Source organism: Thunnus maccoyii, chromosome 17 (assembly GCF_910596095.1).
Source record: "Thunnus maccoyii chromosome 17, fThuMac1.1, whole genome shotgun sequence".
In the NCBI taxonomy this organism is placed as follows: Eukaryota; Metazoa; Chordata; class Actinopteri; order Scombriformes; family Scombridae; genus Thunnus; species Thunnus maccoyii.
The window spans coordinates 7041947-7066914 of record NC_056549.1 but is presented as its reverse complement, the minus strand read 5'-3'; the positions used below and the strand labels follow the sequence as shown (position 1 = coordinate 7066914).

General features: G+C 39.4%; 1 protein-coding gene across 4 annotated transcripts in view; it reads left to right on the top strand.

Moving 5' to 3' along the window:
- mei4 (meiosis-specific, MEI4 homolog (S. cerevisiae)) overlaps positions 1–24968 on the top strand; it is a 63358-nt gene that overhangs the window by 5809 nt on the left and 32581 nt on the right. For all 4 annotated transcript variants that reach the window (XM_042390781.1, XM_042390780.1, XM_042390779.1 and 1 more), the window contains 2 exons: positions 359–888; positions 18764–18895. In XM_042390781.1, the coding sequence (XP_042246715.1) occupies positions 359–888; positions 18764–18895 (662 nt within the window). The remainder of the gene's footprint in view (positions 1–358; positions 889–18763; positions 18896–24968) is intronic.

Here is a 24968-nt window from a genome sequence, read left to right as displayed (position 1 = left end):
ATAAAGTCCTGACACATGTTCTTAACTTTCAAGGTTGATTCTAAAATAACTTTTTCACTGCAGCCCATGTGATCATATTGGAAACAATGAACTGTAATTATGTACTTTTAATAGTCACAGTATGGTAATAAAGAGTACGGTCTAGGCTGCTCTATGTGAAAAGAGTCCTGAGATGACTTTTGTTATGACTTGGTGCTATATAAATAAAATTGAATTGAATTGAAAGTACCTATGAATGGATATATATATACAGTGTCCAGATGTATTTCAGCTGTATGCATGTAGATAATATGATGAATCTGATCCAGGACTTGTTTGGACTTATTATTTTTCACTGTTTCTGTGTAAAATCTTCCAGGTCATGACGAGACAATGGGGGACGCTTCACAGGATCTGTTCGGTCCAGGAAGCGAGGTATACAGCGCAGACCTTCAACAAGGATCCGACTCAGAAACTCCCGATCTCCTGCTACACGACCCCCAGCCTGACATCATTTTCCCTCCGCTGCTGTTTCCCTCCAGTCACCACGCAGACCCTCAGGGAAAAGCCATGCTACCTCACATGCAGTTCCTCCAGTCGCTGTGCACCCTGCACCGAGTAGGAGGGAGCGATAAAGACCTGCAGTCGCTGTGGCTCGGCCCCGACGGGGATGCAGGGTCGGTGTTGATGGACACCGTGTGCCAGCTTCTCGACTCAGTGGTGGCAGCGAGCAGGGATCCCCCCCTGCCGGGACCTTATGACCTCGTCCTGAAGGCCTGCCAGGTCGCTGCACGAGCGATGGACCTCTTCTGCTCTCAGAGGCTGCCGTCCGCGGAGTTCATGAGACGTGTGGAAGAGTCACTGAGGGAGCTGACCGGGATGCTGCTGCATAGTAATCAGCCCAGCAGGGTGAGTAATGGGATCCACGGGGAGAAGATGTCTGCATACACACAATATTTACATATTCATTTGGCGACGGTGAACACCCACACCTAGAAATATAAACAAACCAACAAATCTGCATCAGTATCCAGCTTGTTTTTGACACATGTAGGATCAAAAAACTGAGTGAAATTAGACTTTACACGCTCATATAGACGGAAAATCTAGTTATTGTGCTCATGTTTTTTCCATCCTCATCAACATAACTAGTCTAAAGCCACATATGCATGCACATAGTTTTATGTATGAACTTACTGTAAATAATAAATGACCTTCACGAAGCACATGCATAGAATAATGAAATTTAAAATGCTTTCACTGAGCTTTTCATATAATATCAACTTAAACTAAACAGTGGTTTGTTACGGAGTTTTCCATCTTTAGGGGTTACAGGTTGGGTCACACTGGGTCAAGTCTGGCCCTTTAAGTCACACTGTAATTCTTAAGCAGGACGGAGGACATATTCTCCTCTCCTCGAGACTCCAGCTGTCTGTGATGTTTTGGGGAAAGCAGAAACCTCTCTGATAGAGGGTAAATCAGCATCGCCATGGTCACCAAGGTCGGAGGAGGCTTTCCTAGACAACACAGATAGGTGGACGCGTAGATTCTACTGACACAGTCAGACATTCAAACCAAAACAGCTGAAGTTCCATAAACTGTCACGGGTAAAATGCAGTTCCTCGTTTAGAAACTAGTGAACCAGTTAGACTAATTTTTCATATTGTAGGTTGATAAAGACTAGGACTCAGACCTGCAGGGGCCAGAACGGAAAGAGACTGCATCTGAGCAGTCTGGTGTTTACTGTTTTCGGTTCTCCATTCATGTCCACTTTTCTCCACCGAGGTGCTGACCATCGCTCCAAATATCCAAGGAAATAAATGATATAAATAAATGAATTAAATGACAGGAAGAAGTTTGTGCCATAGCACAAATTCAGAGAAGAAGTTGTATATTGCCAGCTCAAAAGTTTCTGTTTAAAGTTGAACCTACGGAAGTTATTTTACTATAAACTCCAAATGTAACCTTTTGTACTAAAGACTTGAATTTGTTAAAAGTTTTAATCCTTCACTCAGGCAACCGCCACTGTTGACATTGTGAATTCATGGAAAAAAAGTACTTCAGTGGAGATAACAAAAGCAAATGTCAAAGCAAAAAAACACACATTTCTCACTTATCTTTCTTCAAACTGAAATCACTGTTGAAAAGTCACCTCAGCTGGTGTAGCAAGTAAAAATATGAAATATGAAACATAACCAACAGAAAAAACAGCTAGTATACAAGGTAAAATTTTCAAGATAATTACATTAATTAAAAGTAAGAGATAAACCACGGGCAGGGCCAAGTTGGAATGATCCTCTTGTTGCAGTCGGTGCCAAGAAACAAATTAAATATGCAAATAAACCTGAAACAGAAAATCATGAAGCAGATCAGATTCTGGCTGCAGTGACTGGGTTTGATCAAGTGTTGTCAGGGGACCTGTGTCTTCACCAACTTTTACTCTATAAATTAGAGACACAGCAGATTTGTGTGGGATTAAAATCACCATATCGGTCACAATTATTTCTCTTGGGCATCTCTTGGGTAACATTAATCCTGTGCAAACAAGGCTTAGGATAGTAGTTTGAGTGCTTCTTTTTAAATTTACACAAAAGGAGCCTTAATATTACCCAGTTCCCCATGAGCACCATTAAATCATTTCATAATATTATTGAGATTATTGCTGATTGTGTAAAAACATTTGCTGACTCAGCTGAATGTATTCAGCAGCTGCAGCTGCAGCTGGTCGGCAAATGCAGGAGTTGATCATTTGTCTGCTAAACAATGATTGAGTTTGATTACATAGATTACATTTTCTGTATAAACATTGTATAGATAGTTTCAAGAGCAAATAGGATGAAAATGTGTTGGGGTTGCAATTAATTATTATTTTTATCTGTTTTTTGTTTTGTTTTGTTTTTGCTTCTTGATTAATCATTCGGTCTGTAAAATGACAGAAAATAAAAACACTCATCATAAGGTGATTTATAAATGTCTTGTTTTGTTGGACCAACAGTCTAAAAGCTAAAGATATTCAGTTTACAATGATATAAAACAGAGGAAAAAGCAGCAAATCCTCACATGTGAGAATGTGGTCTAGGTCTAGATCTAGTGGTGGTTTGGCCTGGCTCATTGATTTCCTAATGAATGGATATTTGGTGTTATTGTTGGCATTTAAAAAGATATTTTTTGGCCGTGGGGGTGTCTTCGTACTATTATTGGGGAAACACTGGATTACACTTGGTTAATGTTCACTACCTAACTGTTGCCATCTAAAAATGAGAAGCTGCTTTTGTTTACTTTTTTAATAATTTTCTCTGAGGTACAAATGAAATTCATGAGTGGTCCAGACATGTCGTATGAGTCATGGGAAAAACAATAAAGCAACACTCTTGTTGGTTCTTTTTTATTACTGTACAAGAAAATGATTTCAGAACAGGATCAGGATGACGTACAAGCAAAATAAACACAATGGAGCTAAATCAGGTTGATTACCTGTTCAAACCAAAAAGCAAACAATAGTACTAATCTTACTCAGACTGCTGACGTAAAACAGATTACTGCTAGTGGATACTGGCTGGATCGTAACACCTGCTCCCTTCACACTAATCATCAGATTGAATAATTGTTAGTTTCAGCCCTAAAATACAGGATGACAGAATTATAGATGGATTAATAACATGCGGTACTGTGCAAACGTTTTAGGCACTAAAAGTAAAGTGAGCATGCTTTCAAAATAATGCCATGAATAGTTTTTAATCATCAGTTAACATCACACAAAGTTCAGTCAACAGAAGCTTAAATTAAATCAATATTCATTGCAGGACCCTCATGCTGAATACATTTTGGACCAATCAGACGCCTCCCTGATAGTATTGCATTATAAATAAGAATCTAAACATCTAAAATGCCTGAAGCTTTTTAAAAATGGTGAAAAATTGCACTCACAACTTCTTCTTAAAACCCACAGTGATGACGTCAATTAGCTTGTTTTGTCTGACTAACAGTCCAAAACCTTCAGAGATTCAATTTACTGCCATATATGACAAAGATAAACAGCAAATTGTCACATTTGAGAGACTGGAACCAGAATATATTTGGTATTTTTGCTTGAAACGATTATTCAATTATGAAAATAGTTGCTGATTAATACTTAATAGTTAATCACTCAATGAAATGACATTGAGAATACTTCCATCGCAGTAAAGAAAGGGCGCGGTATCCTGTATCAGGTTTAACCTTCATTCAAAGCTCACTGATTTCATAAAAGGTAAAATTGCCCTTACAACTGCTGGTAAAAGTCACTCACCGCCTCACACATGTTGCTGTCATGACAGGGCTCAGCAGCTGGGAAATGGAGATGAAAGTGAGCCTGAGCTGAGAAGGATGAAGTTATCCCATCTGGCTCTTACTAAACGTTCAAAGAATGGTTCACCCAACCAAGATGGCTGCTGGCAATTTCCCCTTTACAACGACTTCCCTGTTTCTGTTTGTCATGCATAATAGTGAAGAAATCTTCCTAAATGGCGCCACAATGTTTAGCAGTTATCAATGAAACTGATGGTGGTTAAGAGGGTAATGAGGACATCCATTAACACAGCACCAATCTATCTCTGAGAAGCTTTAATGCCCCAACAGAGGCAGCTTGTCTTACTGCCTTATAGCACAGGTTACTAGTCAGACAACCAATCACAATAATATGGAGTGAGTTTTAAAAAGCAGGGATGCCATTAGTTGGACTCGGTATCTGATTATTGTGGAAGGACAGTATTTAATTATGATGATGGAATCAGTGCTTTTTAAAGGAAGCATTTACTGTAATAGTCAGATTCAGAAATGACAAATGTTAGACTCCATTCTGAGTTCAGATGCAGAAAATGGGGAGAAAAAGCATTTTACGTCATGTTTCACAGCCAAACTGTTTTCTTTTTTGGCCAGTCGAGGGTTGCTTCAGAGATTCTGTGACCTGCTGAAATGTTTGGTTATGTTTGAGTATAAAAGTAAAAAAAAAACACAGTTATTCAGACAAGAATACAGAAGATTTTTTTGGTCCATTGCGGTGTAAAATTGTCTTTACTTCACCAAGTCAGAAAATGGGCACTAAAGTGTACAACTCATAAAAGAACATATAATATTTATAGAGCGCTATCAGAAAATAATGAGCACCATAAAACACCAAAAATGACAAAAATACAGTAGAGCAGGTTAGTGTCTGAGTAATGATCCAATACACCCCCCGACATTATTTTACTCTACTTTGAAATATTTATGTATAATAATAATAATAATAAATGACCTCCTGCTTCCCCTCATTGAAAAATCCTTAATCTATGAATATACAAATATTTTTCATTGCAACAATTAGTCTATAAGTTGACTGAAAAAAAAAGAAGAAAAAACTATTTTGATAATTGATCATTTTGAGTCGTTTTTTTAAAAGAAAAACTTCTCTCTCTCCTCAGGTGTGAATGTTTTCTGTTTTCTGTAGTCAGAACAGGATTTTGACTGGAGGCGGCCTGTAATAATTAATAAAAAGAATCATTTTTAGTTTGAGAAGTCCTAAAAGTGCACCTGCAAAAAAAACTACCTGCAGCTCCATGACTACTGAGCCAACTTCATCTGAAGAAGAAAACTGTGTGATACAGTCAAGAGCGGACCTTGAATTGAGATTTTTTTTTGTCAAAAATCAATCAGTTTCATTCAGTGAGGGGCTGTTTTGTCACACTCGCTTTCAAGACCAAAACACTAGAGAGCAAAAAAAATGAAACGTGCGATCCCATCGAGAGGCAAAAATCTGTTGCAGCTGTGCAGACAATGAGCTGTGAAAAAGGTAAAGCACAGAGAGAGAGGATGTTTTTAGGGATAAGAGGACATTTTCTGCTCCAGGGTTGATGTTTCTGCTGTTTTACATGTGGAAACTCAAACAGGCGTTAAAATCTGTTTCTTGTTTGTTTTCTGCAGAGCGGACTGGAAAGTCATCATGCTTTTTAAATGTAATTTTTTCCTGGTTTCTTTAGTCCTTAAGTTGTGGTCAAGACAAAACAAGAAATGCTAAGTTGCATCTTGGGCTTTGGGAAACAGTGATCGACATCTTTCACCCTTTTCTGACGTTTTATAGATGAGACGACTAATCAATAGTCGACTTATGTTGATTTGTATTTTTTTACATGCTGTTCAATAACCGAGCTGTTGCACCTCTGGTCATCTCATCCTGGATGGGAGGTTTTGTGACAAACTGAGACTCTGACAAGTTGTTTTTACTAAAATTATGCAGACTCTCTCCCCTTTTCATCGTAGCACCTTAAAGAGTGATCTGTGTTTGGGGCGAGATAACACCGTTTAAAGTAAAACTCCTCTCTTTGATACTGCTGCTGTTTGATATTACGAATCCGTGATGCTCAATGCATGTGTAATTAATGTTTTTGATGTGCTGACTCTCCTTCAGCCTGCCTCGGCTTCTCATGTTTGTGAGTTTTTATTTTTATTTTTCCAGAATGTGATTTGACAAGGTGTCAGTGGCCGGGTGTGCACTTGTTACTCCGAGTCAAATGACGGTCTATACGAGCAGAGAAATGGCTTTTAAAATGTGATCATTCAGCTGTGGGTGATACGGGTCGCTGTGCCCGTTGCTCAAAATACAACACCTTGTGGCTGCATTGCATTCTGGTATATTGATGGTATCGCGCCTGGAGAAATTGATTTCTTTGCTTTTCTGTTATGGATGGCTCCTTGTGCGATGGGTGAACTATTGTCTAAAATAGCAGCTTTAGAAAGAAGCCTTTGCACATGGATTCTGAGGAGAAACCTGAAAACTGATGTGTTTTAGACTTCTGTGATGACTCATATCACTTTCTCCGTGTTTGACAGTAGTAATCTGAAAACATACTGTACTGTGCAAAAGTTTTAGGCACTTAAGATGTTTAGATACTTATCCATTATTCAATACAATCAGGTAGGCATCTGCAAATGTATTCTGCAACATGACAACGACCCCAAACATACAGCCAGAGTCATATTCAGCAACAAGAAGAACAAGGAATCCTGCAACAGATGGTTTGGCCCCCACAGAGCCCTTATCTCAACATCATGGAGTCAGTCTGGGATTAAATGAAGAGACAGAAACAGCCGAGACGCCTAAATCCACTGAAGAACTGTGGCAACTTCTCCAAGATGTTTGCAACAACAAACCTGTCAAACACCTTAAAAAACTGTGTGCAGGTGAACCGAGGACAACTGCTGCTATTTTAAAGGCAAAGTGTTGTCAAACCAAACACTGATTTCATTTAGATTTCTTTTGTTTACTGAACTTTGTATGAAGTTAATTGATAAATAAAAAAACTATTCATGGCATGGCATTATTTTTGAAAGCATCCTCACTTTACTTTTATTGCCTAAAACTTTTGCACAGTAGCACATATCGACCAAACAATAAAATGGGCCAAATAACTTAAAGGACAGGGTCACAATTTTTCAAGTGTGTCTTATTCCTCAAAGGAGCTACGCTACTTGTATAACACATTTTAGTTTAGAGAACATCTTAAAATACATTTTGTTAAAAATTCCCCAATGCTTAGGTCTGGCAGGGGGTCGATACAGGCCTGGCGGGCCGCCAGGCTTGTAATACACTGTTGGAAACCCTTGGTAAGAGACGCAGCCCTTTTTGAAATGCTCTACACCTAAATTTTCACTTAGCCAAGAAGATTTTGAAGAAAATAATTTCCAGCTTTCAGCTTCACCTCCAAGCTTATTTTACACTTTAAATAGACTAGCTGAAGCTCTGCAAGTGGCTGAAATGAAGGGCTACAAGTAAAGATTATTTTCATTCTTGATTATCTGTTAATTATTTTCTCAATTTATCAATTAGTTGTTTGGTTCAGAATATGGTGAAAAATGTCAGTCACTGTTTCCCAGAACAATGAAAGAGTACGGTCTTGACCTGCTCTATGTGAAAAGTGCCTTGAGATGACTTTTGTTGTGATATGGCGCTATATAAATAAAAATTGATTGATTGATTGAACCTAGGATGATGGTCTTAAATGTCTTGTTTTGTCCCGACAAACAGTCCACAACCCAAAGATATTCAGTTTATTGTTATGGAGGACTAAAGAAACCAGAAAATCTTCACATTTGAGAAGCTCTAATCTGAGAATTTGGACTTCTTTTCTACAAAAATGACTCAAAACAATTATAAAAATAGTTGGCTGTTAATTTAATAGTTGGCAACTAATCAATTAATCAACTAATTGTTGCAGCTCTACTGAGATTACCTCTAAATTAAAGCCCTTCTGCATCTTATGTAATACTCAATAGTATGAGTACCAAGCCACTTGGTTTACACTCTTATGTATTTCAGTGTAACAGTTGACCTTACATGTGTATGTCAAAGCCTCTGTGGTCACTCAGTGCTCTGACTTTGACCACAGACATGGTGAGAACACAGTATGTTCCCAACCTCACGAAGTGTTAGATAACCTTCTCACCATTTCTCTCACAAATTTGCATTCTCTTTAACTTGCATAATAAGGACATTACAAACGACATTGAGGATACCCGTCAACAGAGTCTTTATATTTCTGACGTTCAGCGAACACTCCATCTCTCTGCCAGTCAAACTGATTGTTGGAGACAATTCAGACATAGAGGGGAGGTCAGAGATGAAGGGTAGGGGTAATTGTAATACTGGAAAGGCTCCTGACAAGATCAAGGAGTGCCAGAGAAAAAACGGCCACTGGGACACGATTCTAAAACATTCTGACACCAGATTAATCACTATCTATTATAGTGGGATAATATCATCGAGGATACAGTGTCCTCACAAACCACTGAATGGATTTCCAGTGTAATTCCAATAACTGACAATATGAAAGGATAAGTAAGCACATTTATACTGTAGGAAACACAGCAGCAGCAGATGAATTAGCTCAAACTGATTATTAAAGTAGATGTCTGAGCTATTTAGGTATATTATTTACTCAAGTCATGGACAGATTAACCTCCTAAGGGGCCCACAACAAAAGTTGTTGCTTGTCCCCAACTGATGCCCACTATATGTGGTAGTATTGTAGACCTGCAACAATTACTTGATTAGTTGATTGACAGAAAATTAATTGGCAGCAAAGGATTTGGCTGGTGATTTTCGATATTTTTCTTATTGTCTGTCAACAAATCTCATGTGCAGAGCCAAATGGAACCACGTTTCTACTCATGCGCAGTCGCTATGATTACTCATCCAACACTTACTTAAGGTGTTTTTCTTTCACCTTGTCTTGGTTGTCAGTCAGAGGAGTCAACGCTTACGCAGCTACATTTGGAGTGAATTGTCGTGTTATAGAAACCATGACTGTGCTGATCAGAAGGGAGCGTGTCCACATAATGACACTGTAACTCTCTTTTTATGTGACATGCCATTTTTCCTGCAAAGGAAGAGAAAAGCCAGTCAGTCTATGATCGCCTGTGTACATGAATCACAAAGACAGGACATTAGGTTGTGGAGACAGAAGGGCGAGTTGTCCGCATATGGTGCTGTAAGCTTATAGCCTTTTATTGCTTTTAGATTTGTGATTAATATTATTTTTGCTGTGTTTCCTATCAACTGTGTGTGTATCTGTTGATCTTGATGCTGCACACAATATCCCTCACAGAGATAAATAATGTGGTATTGAGTTGAATTTGATTTGAATTTTAATACAGGATTGGAAAGGATTTGATAAGTGGATTTGGTACTGGACTCAAATTTGATGAAATGCTAACTCCATCCCAGCCCAACAACGTGCCGATCACCAACGTGATTGTATTGACCTGATGCATTTCAGTAACAAGAAAGTACTTCGTAATTTTGTCTTTCAATTCCCTGGCTACAACAGAAGTTGGGCTATATCTCTCGTTGTGTACATAGATATCTGATGCTTGTGATCACCTTGCGAATGCATTTTAGCAAATACCTGTCCAGCTTTATAAAACAACGTATAGCAGGCTGTCGGAACTGATCAGGACCACGACTTCTTACTTGTATTTACTATAGTCTAAAAGAGACAAAACAGGAAATGGAGGATGTGAAAAAATGGACGGGACACAAGAAGTCAGTAACGGAGATGACTGGACAATACATGGCAGGTTTGAAAACATGCATGTTGGGAAACTACCTGCCAAAAGCTGCCCAGTATAAGTTCTAGACAGGAAATTTTTCTGCTAGTTTGCTCTTCTACACATTTTTGTTGTGTAGGGAATCCACCATCATTTTACAGCCCTTTTCTAAAACTCCAGCTAGGTATTCAAACAATGAGAACGGCTGAATAAGAGTCCTGTCTGGGAGTTTTGGAGTGTCTGCAAAGTGCTCACAGTCTAAGTGTGTTTCATCTTGAGAAGTAATGCCTCAAGCAGTTGCAATTTACCCGGCGGGAGATCCTGCCTGCTGAGCCGCTCACGTCCGGGACGAGAGCTCTTACTCGTTTTTCAGACACACCTGGAGGAGTTGTTACGGTCTAGGAGGAAGGACGTTGGACAAGATGAAGAGCCCAGACAATGAAATTGCACGTCCCGTATCCCAAGTGGCGTCATTCAAATGTCACTCTCCCACTGTGTTCAACTGCAGGCATATTTCATGTAATAACCTTTCAGAGAGGAGAACAGTTTGTGTGGCTGGCTTCATGTAGCCTCACACCTGCTTCATCTTACCGTGCTATCCTTTTGTCTACTGGAAGAACATTTATTACCTTCTCATATATTGGATCTTGCTCGCCTCATGTGTTTCAACCCCAAACAGAACGCTCAAGTATACCTTTTTATCACTCTATTAATTCTTCTTACTGCGGCCTCTCAGAGATGAAAGGATGAGAATGAGATTGTAAGTTATTTAAACTAGAGCTTTGATGTCAGGTTTTTTTTTATGTGAGATGCTCTTGACATTCAACTGCTGTAGGGGAGAGGATACTTGTCAGTTTCGCCTACACAACTCCATATGTTATAGCTAGGGCTGCCCCCCACCAAAGATTTTCCTAGTCGACTGGTAGTCATTAGTTCAAGCCATTAGTCAACTAGTCATTGCACGTTTATGATATTATTGATACTAATTTAAGTATTTAAATATATATTTTTCGGGGCATCAGAAACACCAAACTCCTTCAAAGTGAGACATTGTCCTCCCTCCTGCTCTCTGCTGTAAACACACGTAGCTGTTAGCGAGCAGGTACTCTCGTGTCTCCCTGGGGCTCGGTGGTTGTTTTCAGCAGAAACACTCCCGCTTTCTGACAGCCCGCTCTCAGTGTGTCTCTATCTGGATGGCAGGTGGGATGCTCCAGTTCTGGTTTGAAACGGCGGTCGTCCTCTGGCTCGTCCCTGCGACTGTTTGTGTTGCAGCCTGGCTGTACACAGAGAAGGACCCGCTGGTGATCCTGAGCAGCAGCAGCAGCAGCAGCCTGAAACCCCCCCCTGTCAGTAACTCATCCTCTGCCTGGCTGGTCCAGTTCTGCTCCTCCTGGTGCGGACACTGCATCCAGTACTCCAGCACATGGAGGGTCCTGGCCCAGGACGTCAAAGGTAGACAGACTTGGCTTGGTTCAACACCAGCCCCGGTCCTTTGTAAACAGCAACACCAGACTCTATTCAAAATAAAGTAAAATTACGTTAACTTCATCGTGGGCTCAGTTCGGCATTCATACAATATAAAAATCAAGGTTAATTTAAGTTAAATCTCAACATCCATGTCGTGTGGCTCACATGGTGGCTGAAATGTTTTGTTGGGTGAAACCGCGAAGCAGCTGAAAAGTAGCAAACTTTTGAATGAAATTCTGAGTGATAGATGGATCCTCGTACTTTTTTTTTTCCTGCAACTAACCGACCAATGAAAACTCGGTGCATTACAGCATTCGAAAACATGGTTATATACTGACAACTATTACTCAATTATCCGAGCACATCTTGCTTGTTTTGCACAGCAGTTTTATGGAATAATATGGAGAATAACAGATAAAAAATAACAGAAAAATAATAAGCACCCACCCGAAGATGAACTCTGCATTTACTTTCCAGAAAAAAACACAAACAAATACACAAATAAACACAGTAACCAGGGGTACAACAAATCGAGTATTGGCCATGACGTGTCCGATCCAGTTTACATAAACACAGTTTCATTGTCGGTGTCATTATGAATCTCAGTGTTTCTGTTATCAGCTACATTCATTCAGTCACAGCGGGCTTCCAAATCAGTTTTTTGTGCCACAGCATCCCCCAGCCTCATATTATCTTATATAAAAATGATTACAATGTGTTCCATACAGTGAAGGATACAGATTTCTCTTTTGGCAAAAAGACAGCACTGGTGTCAGATTGGCACTCAGTATTGACAGATATCCGTAGTTGAGGATTGGTGCATTCCTAACAGTAACTGAGAAAAGTTTACTTTGAATGTAGACAAAGTTGGGACAAATCTGAGGTCATAAGGTAGTTTGTTCCAAAGAAAAACAGGAAGTAACCACAAGCACCCTTATCGGATCTGGATCTTATTGTCTAAAATTAAAGGATTGGCAGTTCCTCCAACAAATTGTGATTTTGTGAGTTTATATACTCAATTAATCGATATTACAACCCGGGAGTCCAAGAAAGGGAACCAACGTAACACAGGCTTATTCTAGTTCTATGGTATTTTAGAAAGATTCAGCCGATTATAGTTTAGTTGACTGATGCAGAGATAAGTTTACATACTCAACTTTAGAGGCAAAACAATGATAAGGAGAACTAAGATGAGCAACAAAAGAAAAGGCCAGCAGGTGGTGCAAAATCAACAAATAATTATAACAGAAAGAATTTCCTAATGATTCAAAACTTGGTGTGGCAGACACTCCTACAACCAGTGTTAATTTTGGCAGCAAGTTTTGATTCAGTTTTAATCATAGTCTTTTGACTAAAATGCCATTTAATTTTAGTCAAATTTTAGTCCTCCAAATGTTTTTTAGTTTTAATCTAGTTTTAGTTGATCTACAATATATTTAGTTGACTAAAATCTAACAGTTTAGTTAAAGTTTAATGCATTATTTAAACGTTTCTCTAGAATTTCCAATTAATTTTCTGTATATACACAGATTGCTCTACAAACTCATTATAGACTCCTGGAGGAAACATCTATTTACCTGTTGTTACGGAATGGTATTAAAGTTTGAATGTGCAAGACAGACACAATTTTAACTGTTGTGTATGACACATGTCTCTATTTATCTTAAAATCAACTGCAAATAAAACCAATATAAATATAAAAGAAACAAGAATATGGCCTTGCTTTTTTGCAAAAGACCATCTCAGACAATAACAAAATAACACCAGCGAACATTAGGCCTACTCTCCCTGAATAATTAGATATACTCTATTGTCTCCATCACTCGAACAAATTCCTCTCCTCATCTTCAATTGTTGTGACCAGTAATCCTGTTCGCTGAATCCATTTAGCTATGCCCTCCTCCTTGATATGTTGTTCTTTAAAAGCACTTAGAAGAGCTGTTGAAATATTCTGCTGGAATGCACTAGCTTTATTTGCACTCAATGGTCCATCTGTATCTGTGAGGTTGAATAAGGAGGGGGGAAAAAATCAAGTTCTTATTTTTCTCCTGTTGTCTCTTTACTACGTTTCTGCTCCTTTCTCCCGTCATATGTCTGACATTAAGTTTTAGCTTGTATTGCACAACAAGTTTAGTGAAAACACCAGTGATTTTCGCTCCATGTGGTTTACAAAGGGTCTTGTTTTCCTTGACATCAAATGTGAAATTCGTCCATCCCCAACTTGTCTCTCCCTAACATTTTCATCTCATTTTTATTCTTTGACTAAAGTGTTAATAGATTTTGGCATAGTTTTTTTCTTCATAAATTAGTTTTTATTTAGTTATCGTCTCGTTTTCATCCGCCAAAAAATGACGAAAACTATGCCAAAAATCATTCATCAACAAAATTAACACCGCCACAACTGCTGCAACAGGGTAAAGTCTAATGCAAAACAATACAATCTAAACCTGCCCAGTTTAGAGTCGCCTAAAACTAGTGTGTCTCAGTCTCAACAGCAGCAAGATCAATCAAACAGTTAAAGGATAATTCTGGTTTATTTCAACCTGATGTATTTCCCATAAATACAGCCATTGTGGCTCTATGGGACATGCTAATTTTGCACTGGCCAACTTTGTTGTAGAGATTCGGGGAAACAAGGACAGGCTGCGTAAGCCTCTGACAGCTTTCCAAATAAACATTATTTTACATTAATCATTTCAAACATTTGTCTCTGAGTCTGAATTAAAGTAAACACAGAAAGTAGTTGTGTGGAACAGACATTATGGCTAACTGTGTTAACACTGCTAACACAGAACAGCACCGTTGTCGCTGTATAGCCTGGTGGCTTTTCATGGCATGTCTAGTGTCAAAAACGAGGACGTTGGGTTGGTGGACAGGGCGGGTGATGAAAAGGTGAAGGTTGGCCTGATTGGATGTAAGTTGGATTCGTTGGTCCTATCAGTGACAGAGAGGTAGAGTTCAATCCCAGGTTGGTGGCAGGAACCAATCATCCAAGGGCTTGTACAGCTCTCTTTGCATAGCAGAACTAGAGTGACATCAGTTATGACAACACAGCAATATAAAGGTAACAGCAAAGGTCATAACAGTGGATTTATCATTAAACAATAATCGAGGACTGTGTAACTAAGGGACAAATCACAATGGCTTGTAATCTTAATCTGTGGAGTAGGACAAAGATAACACCGCTGCATGGATTACCAAAATAGGGCAAAGGATAAAGGAAATGTTGAGATGAGCTAGATGAACGTAAATCCAACACTCTAAAGACAGCATTTACTTTCTTTTCTTTTTCTTTGTATGTCTCCAAGTTAACAACCAAACCAGCAGGTCTGATCAGGCTTGTGCATCAATCAGAAGGCAACAGGTCAGAGTGGAGAGCTGAAAGGCCTCGTCAGTCTCTCTTCACTTCAATAGATTCCAATTATGAATTAATCTCTTGATAGGATAATCATTCCACACAAATTCACATGATGTCCTTGTATCATTCAGCACTCGGGGGTAATCAGCAGCAGAGATGATAGAAAGCAAATTGAATTTCAGGTTCTTTTCGTTTTCTCTTTTAGTTGCTGACAGTCCGTCTGAGGAACACAAACAACACACCTATTTGATCAGCTTTAAGCATCAAAAAGTTGTAAATCTGCACTTAAGAGCTGTGTGCAAGGTCACTGATTGAATTCTTCAGACCAGATTGAAAAGCAACAATAGTCATGATGCCCTTGAGGCAAACAATTTATCCCCAGCTGTTGCCGTGAAGCTGCCTGTTGGCACAACAACAGAGGACAGTTTGGATGCGTTTGGCCGCTCCCAGTCAACAATATGAAAAATGGGAGTGAATATGAATTAGGCTGTTGTTGAATGTGAGCATGCATGCTAAGCAAATCCCCTCCAGGATCTGGAAAATTAAAACCTGTAGCAGCAGCTGCACCGTTGGCTGCGTGTTTGGCACCAGGATGTAGATGAAGGATACATCTGGTGATATTATTTTTCTTAATTTAATCAGCAAATCTCATGAAAAGACCAAAACCAACAGCGAATTGGTCTCCTAACAAATATTGTATTGAAAGCCTCATATATCTTATTCCTCTGTGCCGTAGACCTCCGTTTTTGTCCAAAAACTATCAAAAACTAATCAGTGAGCTATACCGCTGCACTGGGTTCGTTCATGAACACACACACACTGTAGTGTATTTTGACTCAATCCCACACACACCATCCTGTTGCCACAAAACTCATTAAAGCACCAAATTTAGATTAATGTGAAAGAAAAACAAAAGTATTGAGATATGCAAAGCAGAGCAACACCAACCATATCCTTAATTAGATTGTCAGTCCAGCTACATGTGTCTTGCTTACAATCATGTCACTTGGGCTATCTTATGGTCAGACTGGTTTATCATTTCGCTTCACTTAACATATTCACTCCTGACATCATCTTCATGTTAGCTGAATTTCGTTTGGGAAGGGGTTTATTTTCTTCTCTCTTTTTTTGACCTTACATATTCAGTTACAAATGACTTTTCTCGTCCTCCCAAAGTCATTTTCAGTCAACCCTAAAGCTACAACAGTGATTGCAAGGAGATGAAGAAATATGCTGATTCAAGAGAAGTTTACTTACTTACAACCTACAGTTTATATCACAATTGCTGTGGCCACTTTTTGATCACTGTTTTTCCTGGATATAGCGAAGTAACTAGTTACTGTACCCAAAGCTCTGATTGGTTGACTGTTTCTCCAATCAAGGGAAACTAGCTGTCAAAGAGTAAAAACACCAATCCTCTCTAAATCACTCAAAAAATATGAAACCTAGCAAATCTTCTGGGGTCTACTACAGGAATATGCAGTTAGGTTCATGTAAAAGCAGAGTTAATGGGGATTCAGACTGAAAACAGCCCTGTGTTACAACAGTGCATGGGGCTGCATTTGCGGAGGCGTGTTGCAAGACATGAAATAATATCCAGGAAGTCAAGTTTGAGTAACAGATTCATGAATTTGAAGGCTTATCAGATGACAAAATGCTTCACAGAAGTTTGTAATACTCACAAAGATTTTTACAGCTCTAGAAAGCTGTCACACTGGCAACTATTTTATCTTTTGTCACGACAATCGCAAGATAAACGGTAGAAATACTCCATTCATGTGACAAAATAATCACCAATAATGTGCAGTTGCATGTGATGAGTGGCCAGCATAGTCTTGCCGGATGACGTCACGTTGCATTGCAGCAGGTTGAGCATGATACAGATTGCATTTTTCACACAGAACTAATGTTGGCCTGACAGCAGCCTCAGAGTTGTGTTTACTTTCTTAGAAATAAGTTGAGTGCGTTCTTGACGGATGATGGACTCCATCAAGGCTGTCCCTTTGTTTGTTTGTTTGTCCATTCTGTTCGTGATGTCTTACAGAGAATCTTTATTTCACACTACACAGTTATGCTACAGTTGTTTTTTTTGCACCATAGGATAGGAACATTTCCACTATTCATCTCAGCGTCAGTGATTTTAAAGACTAATAACATTTTACTGCTCCTTTGTCATCTTGCAGTGTTACCCCTATATTCATTCTGCAGCGGTGCGCGCAGCTCCTAAAATTTCACACGATCGTCAGATGATGATTACTGATGATGACTAATGATTTTCACTTGCATACTGTGTGAGCACTCTACATTACTGTGGAATTCTTTTGAGTCATCCTCCCTCTCTTCATTCTTTAAAGGACATTTATGTGAAAGGTTCTGTAATAAGAGTAGCGTAGCTGTGTGCATAGCAAGTGTGTAGTTGAGCGAGTGCAAAGAACAAGTGCTGTCTCCCCAGTCAGTCTAGGGGAAACAGTGTCTTGTGTGTACTTGACTATTTTCAACTACATGGTACTTTCTAAATGATTATTATTGCTAGTATTGCTTGTGTCCGTTGATTTGTGTCAGTTGTGGTGATATACACATTATTATAACTGAAAAATCAGCAGTAAAATCAATTTCAGAGGCTCTTAATGAGCATAAAACAATGAGTGTGAGACATCTGGAAGCTCAGGGGGAGCGGAGAGAGTGTTTGTGTGACGTTCAGTTGTTTGAGCTGAACAGAGTGATCAGATCTCAGTTGGATCTCAGTGTGGACACTGGAGACACATATTGATACCAGGTGTAAATGTAATCAGGTTAAATCATATCTAGATACAATATGGATATATTTTAATGTAAGGTGTATAGGGGGTCTGTTTTTCTTTGTCCTGGTTTTGGACTAGAAAGGTTTTCTTATCAATCACGATTTTAATTTGAATGATTGATTTTTAAAATCCCAAGATCGATCTTTGCATTTTTGCCTTTTTTCCATAAACAATTGTAAATCTGTGCTAAATGTTATGTGTAAGCAGTGGTTACTTATTGTAAGTGGTTCACGTAGGGCTGCATGATGTGTAAAATGTTTACTTTGTGGAAATCGAGTTATTACAACATGCACAGAAAGCTTATTTTAAGTTAAAAAGTAATGTAGCTGGATGGGATAGCATTTATATTTTTAAAACATGCATAGTGATGAAGCCCTTGCAAGTGGTGCAGGTATTTTATTATTCTAAGAAGCAGCAATTATGAATTATTTTATTATTCTGTTTTGAACATTTAGGAGTAAAAAATATAGATGTGCCACGTTTTAGTCTTTTTGCATTCACCCAAGAAAAAAATCCTTTAGTCAACACAACTTTATAACCACGAAATGTGTTTACAATTCAGCCAGTGTTGCTCAGGTGTCGAATGTAGACATTTAAGATCACAGGATAAATTGAGAAATACTTTATGGATTCAAGGATTCAAGGACCTTTATTGTGATTTCACCACAATTACATTTATACTTTTCAGTTCCAAATGCTACATATGAAGACTTGAAATACGGATTCCCTGAGCTTGGTGTTGCTAATATCCAGACTTTTTTTTTTAGACTGTAGGTTACACAAAGCAATATATTTGAAGATGTCACTTTAGGTTCTGATAAATGACAGATAAAAACAATGAATTGATTAAAAGACAGAATAATTGGCAGATTAATCCATAATGAAAATGATCTGAACTGGATACGCATTATATACACTTTGAAGTAATTCATACATGCAGTGTACAGTTGTTTGGTGTCATTAATCAGCATTTATTGGAACCAGTTTGTGATTGGTAGAGTTAGAATCAATCAATTTACAGAATTAGTCATAAAGCTTAGTAAAAATATGGTTTTAAGGAATCAGCTTCAGCACAATCTTCTTCTTCACACCTCAGCTCCGGGCTGCAGAGAGGCTGATGGAGTGTCTGATCACGCTGGGGAGCAGCAGCATGTCAAAGTCCCTTCTCATCCGTCACATCCTCTCTCAGATCAACGCTCTGGCCGATCAGCTGTGGCAGACCTTTCAGGTAAACACCCATCCGCTGCTTCTCCACACCTGCTCCTGCATTCCCATCGTTCTCTCCTTCCTCTTCTGCTGCTTCTTTCACTTCTGGCTCAGTGGCAGCATTGATCCCTTTCTATTTCTCTCTCTCTCTCTCTCTCTATTGCACTGCCTCATGAAAAGCTGCAGTTATATTCTCCCTGTTTGAGTCTGTGTTGTGTTGCTCAGTTCTCTTACTTTGTTGACATTACTGTTTATCAGAAACCGTGTTGCCAAAGCAGTATGGAAGTTTTACAGTTCAAATAAACTGTGGTTTATGCATTTAAACCATAATGAGATCGTGAATCTCTCCTATACATTCACTGACTTTATCTCTGTTTATTTCTCTGCCTCCCTCCGGCTTTCTCCTCCACACTGTCTTTCTCTGTCTCATACTGTTTTATGTCACCCTTTTGCTCATAGAGCCAGCCTTTATGCAAGGCATCAGGTGCAATCAGTTTGCCCTATTGACTCATAGCCACGGTTACTTCTTTAACCAAGATAATCAATACTGTGACCTTACAGTTTCCTCTGCCATGTATTCAAATGTGTCTTGGTAGCTTTGGTGACCACCTGAGTCACAGGCCAGGCAAGAGCTGCATTTTGCCCGGCCAGCTTCCTGTGAAAGGCAGAGCTGAGTGTCGAGCCACGGGGGACCTTCAAAATGGAAATGTGTTTAAAAAGGAAAAGGATACAGGTGATTTATCCCCTTCACTCCTCCTGCTGAGCTTCCCTCCCACTCAGCAGGGTCTGTCACGCTCACTTGCGCCTGTTTTTCCCTCCTTCTCCTTTGGAGAGCCTCTCGAGCCGGGCGATGCCAAAAAGAGAATTTTATCAACACTGTGTTTTTGAGAGTTCAAGTTCAAGGAAAAAAAACCAAAAAAACAGCTGAACCTACTGTTCAGTCGAGATACTGATGATGTAAAATATCCTTTTGCTGCCATGGAGTCTCCAACAAACCAGCAGTAATGGGTATTTGTGAGAAAGAATCTCAAGTGTCATACCTCCATAAACTGTCAGACTCAAGTGGAGCACCATTTACTGCCTCGGTGCATTCAGGAGACCTGTAATTGCGAACTTAAATTAACCAGTGTGTTAGCGTAGACCTCCATTAATGTGGTGGTTTGACATTTCAAAGCACACAAACAGCCATCAGTGTTCTCATGGAAATGTCTCAATCCACCCACTACCTGCCCACCCCCACCACTCGTTTTTATTCTTTCAAGGCTGAAGAAGGGACAACGAGCAGTGTGTTTGAAGACTGAGCCTTTGACTGTCTTATTTGCTTGTAGCTCCATGCCTGCAACTCTCCGTGGTTCAGTCTCTCGGGGGAAGAGGTCTCAGGGGAAGGAAAGGCAGGGCAAGTTTATTTATATAGCACATTTCAGCAACAAGGCAACTCAAAGTCCTTTACATAAAACTCATAGAGACAAAGTGCAAAAGAAACACAATAAAAAGGACATTTAAATACAATCAAAAACAGTCAGAAACAGAAAGAACAGAAAACTATATTAAGCTAAAATAGAATAAGACAGGTATAAAATACAAGAATAAAAGTTACAGTGCAGTACAAGAAATGAATAATTATTTGATTTAATCAAAGGCAGCAGCAAACAGAAAAGTCTTAAGCTTTGATTAAAAGAACTGAGAGTTACAGCATACCTGTAGTTTTCTGGGAGTTTGATCTTGATATGTGGTGCATGAAAACTGAACGCTGCTTCTCCATGTTTAGTTTTGACTCTGAGGACAGAAAGCAGACCTGTCCCTGACAACCTGATAGGTCTGGATGGTTCATAATGTAGCAGAAGATCAGAAATGTATTTCCACCCTAAACCCCCTCCACTTTATAAACCAACAGTGATATTTTAAAATAAATTCTTTGACAGATAGGCAGCCAGTGTAAAGATCTGAGAACTGACGTGATGTGATCCACTTTCCTGGTCTTAGTGAGGACTCGAGCAGCGGTGTTCTGAATCAGCTGCAGCTGTCTGATTTAGGGAGACCTGTAAAGACACCATTACAGTAGTTGAGTCTACTGAAGAAACACATGGACAAGTTTTTCCAATCCTGCTGAGACATAAGTCCTTTAATCCTTGATATATGCTTAAAGTGATAGTAGGCTGACTCTGCAAATGTCTAAATGTGGCTATTGAAATTCAGGTCTGAGTCCATGACTACACCAAGATTTCTGGCTTGGTTTGAGGTTTTTACTTTGGCTCCAAAAACAATTACTTCAGCTTTGTCTTTGTTTAATTGAAGAAAATTCTGGCACATCCAATAATTAATTTGTTCAGTGTACTTACTAAGTGCTCGTATTGGACCATAGCCCCCCGGTGATATGGTTATGTAAATTTGTGTGTCGTCTGCATAATTATAGTAACATATTTTGTTGTTTTCCATAATCTAAGCTAGTGGGAGTATATAGATGTTGAACAGAAGAGGCTCCAAAATGGAACCTTGGGGAACTCCGCATGTCATTTTCGTCTATAGACACAAAGTAGTCCCTGTCCTTTAAGTAGGACAACTTAACCAACTTAGTACTGTGCCAGAAAATCCCACCCAGTTTTCCACTTGGTCTAGTAATATGCTGTGGTTGACTGTGTCGAATGCAGCACTGAGATCCACTAATGCTAAGACTGAAATTCTGCCACTGTCTGTGTTAAAGTGGATGTTATTGAAGACCTTAACAAGAGCAGTCTCAGTGCTGCGGTGTGGTTGAAATCCTGACTGGAAGACATCAAAACAGTTGTTTAGTGCCAAGAAGTTGTTCAGCTGTTGATAAACAGATTTCTCAGTTATTTTACTTAAAAACCGGAGGTTTGATATGGACCTATAATTGTTCATTAGTGATGTGTCTAGATTGTTCTTTTTTAAGAGTGGCTTGATGACGGCATTTTTCAGGGCTTGTGGGAAGACACCTGAGAGAAGAGACGTGTTAACAATTTGTTGAAGATCTGAGGCCAAGCAATTAGAGACAATTTTGGAAAAACATGTTGGCAGAATATCAAGGCAGAAGGAGGATTTCAGATGTTGTTTAATGTCCTCCAGCTTTTCATGGTTGATCGGATAAAATTGTGTCATGGTATTTGAATTGATTTTACGTAGAGATGCAGTGATTGCAATTTTCTTGGCTGTTTTTTGATTTCCGGTTTTTGAAAAGTCTGACCTTCCGATTCCGATTTTCTTTATTTCCAAGAACTATAACTTTTCTTTAATGAAAAATTCAATTGTATGTTCATAATTAAGCATTGTTCATAAAACATAAAACATGAACACAGTATTTGGTTTTCTAACTACATGATGAACTTGAACTTAAATTCATTTAAGTCAATCCAAAGTAAAATACTGATAAAATATTTGTCAGTGGTGCAGATAAACCCTGGTGGGTACCACAAAGTACTTTCCCACCCTATTTTTCACCTATAATATTTTGTAATGTCTTAAATATTGTCTTTTTTTAGTGTACTCAAAAAGCACTTTACTCATATAGCAAATATAAACTCTTATGTCATTTTAATAGTGATTTTTAGCAGAGTACAGTTTTTTCACTCTGCTCGTCTTATTTGATCATCATATCTAGATTAATAATATTTATCAGCTGTATTAATTCAAATTTTCTACTTTATATTTTTCCATACATATTAAAACACCACAAAATTCATGTCAGTGTGTCAGATAATGAAAAAGAGGCTAAATTAAATATAATATAAACAAAAACAACAGCAGTATTAACAGCAGAGCCACACCTCAGTTGATTTTCAATAAAACTTTAATGTCAGACTTTTCCTTAAAAGGTAAAATCACCTGGTTTCAGGTAAACTGCATTTAAACAGCTGTTCACGTCCCAGAATGTAAACTCTGTGTTATATATAGGCTATTTGGGGCCATCTGTTCAAGATGGGACTCACTCACAATCTGTCCCATCTTGAGCAGACCCGGGATGGTCCAGCTGTAGCCGGTGTTCAAGCTGCCATCTGAGCCCCGCCTGTTTGTGTTCGTGATGACGGTGTGCGATGTGTTGCCAGTAAATAAAATGGGTAAATTAATGTCTAAACAAATTAAAAATTGCAGCAGATGTGCTGTAATGTTACCAGTCGACGGTGAGTCTTTGCTGAAGTTTATATCATTTAGTTTTAGCGTGTGTGTGTGTGTGGCTGTGACTTTACTGTCTATGCTGCTGTGTGTGTGACTTTAACCATAGTGCAGCTACATGTGTGTAAATTTGACCAGCACAAAATCGGATCATCGTTCATGGCTGATCAGCTGAAAATCTGCTGTTTTCGATTGGTGGCTGATCGATTGGTGCATCTCTAATTTTAAGTGGACACAGGAAAACACTCTCTTTTTTCTATTCTGACCAGCGTGGCATTTCTCCATGGAGATCTTTTCCTACCAGAGACAACCTTCACCTTAGTGGGTGCAACGGCATCAATAACACTTGTAATCTTAGAACTGAAATTATCTACATCTCATTGATTGAGACCCAAGAGAGGCCAGGTGTGGAGGAGAAAGCCTGAATAAATATTCCACTGGTGTTTTCAGTGATATACCGTTTTGTGATTACCTCTGTTTGAACATTTGCATGCACGGGGCACTCAAAGACAACACAGGAATGATCAGAGAGAGCAACATCAGTCACCACAACCTTAGAAATGTTCAGACCCTTGGAGATGATTAAGTCCAGAGTGTGCCCCTTGTCGTGTGTGGGCTCCATCACATGTTGAGTCCCTTTGTCCTGGGTGTTGTCAACTTGGATGTTAAAATCATCAACAATAATCAATACAGTAATCAATACAGATTACAGACAGCAGTTCAGCAGTCATCAAAAAAGGTTGCACAGTATTTAGGTGGCCTGTAGATATTTAGGGACATAGCTTGAGTAGAGGAATTCAACTGAAGAGCCACATATTCAAAAGAAGCAAAATTTTCCATAAGATATCTGCTTTCATTGGACTGGAATCATCAAACAAAATGGCAAATCCACTGGCAACTGCTGGGTGTCGTAGCTGTGATGATTGTGTCAAAACGGGCTGAGAACTTAAAGCCAGTGGTGGAGGTGGACGCCGAGGGAGATATAGGGGAGAGAAAATGTGAGCAGGGCGGCGGGGTAAGTTTGGTCCCAGCAGTGACCAGCTCTTTTATCTGGTCAGTGAACTCCAAGAGGGGGGAGCAGGAAGAAAGGGTGGCCTGGATAGGGCCTGGGGGGGGTGAAGGAGGTGGATCCTCACAGGTGGTTGCTGGTGAAGGGGGTGAAGACTCCTCCTCTTGGCTCAGATGTCTCCCATGATCAAAGCTCTGCTCAGGTGGGGGCTGAGGCGGCTGTGCTATGTCTTCTTCCCGTTTTGATTCTTCTTGTCTCTTGTCTTTGGCAGAGGGAACAGATGGGTGATGCAAGAAGTGAAATAGGTTAGAGGTGAACAATTTTACTCCTGACTTGTTCAGGCAAAGTCCATCTGCCTTAAAAAGATGTCTGTGGTCCCAGAAGAATTGGAATTGTCAATAAAGTGCACTGAATAGACAGTACATGCAGTTGAGAGCCATGTCTTCAGTGCCAACAGTCTGCTGAATCCCTCAGCTCTTCTTCTGATTGGTGGTAGAAGACCACTGATAAACACCTCAGCATTCAGAGAACTGACTGTGTCCAAAAGATCAATAAAGTCTCATTTAAGCACTTCAGACTGTTGCTTCACAACGTCATTGGTCCCTATGTGCACTATGACGTTTTGCACAGTTGGATGTACAGCCACGATATGCAGTACTCTCTCAGTCATGTCAGAGACCATATCCTTGGGAAAACAGAGTATTTTGGTGTTTTTACTTCACATGCTTTTTACATGTTTTACAGTAAAGTCACCCACAATCAGAGTCTAAAGCCCAGTTGTTAGCTTTCCCTGCAGCCTTTTACTTTCTGAGTTACTTTCAGTCCTTATCCTGCTGTGTGAAGATGAGAAGTTTTTCAGGTCATCAGACGGAGATCCAGAGTCCTGCAACAGTCGAGCAAAATTGTTCTCCAGTTGCACACTTGGTCGTTGGGAAGGTTTGTTGCTAGCTCTTCCTTT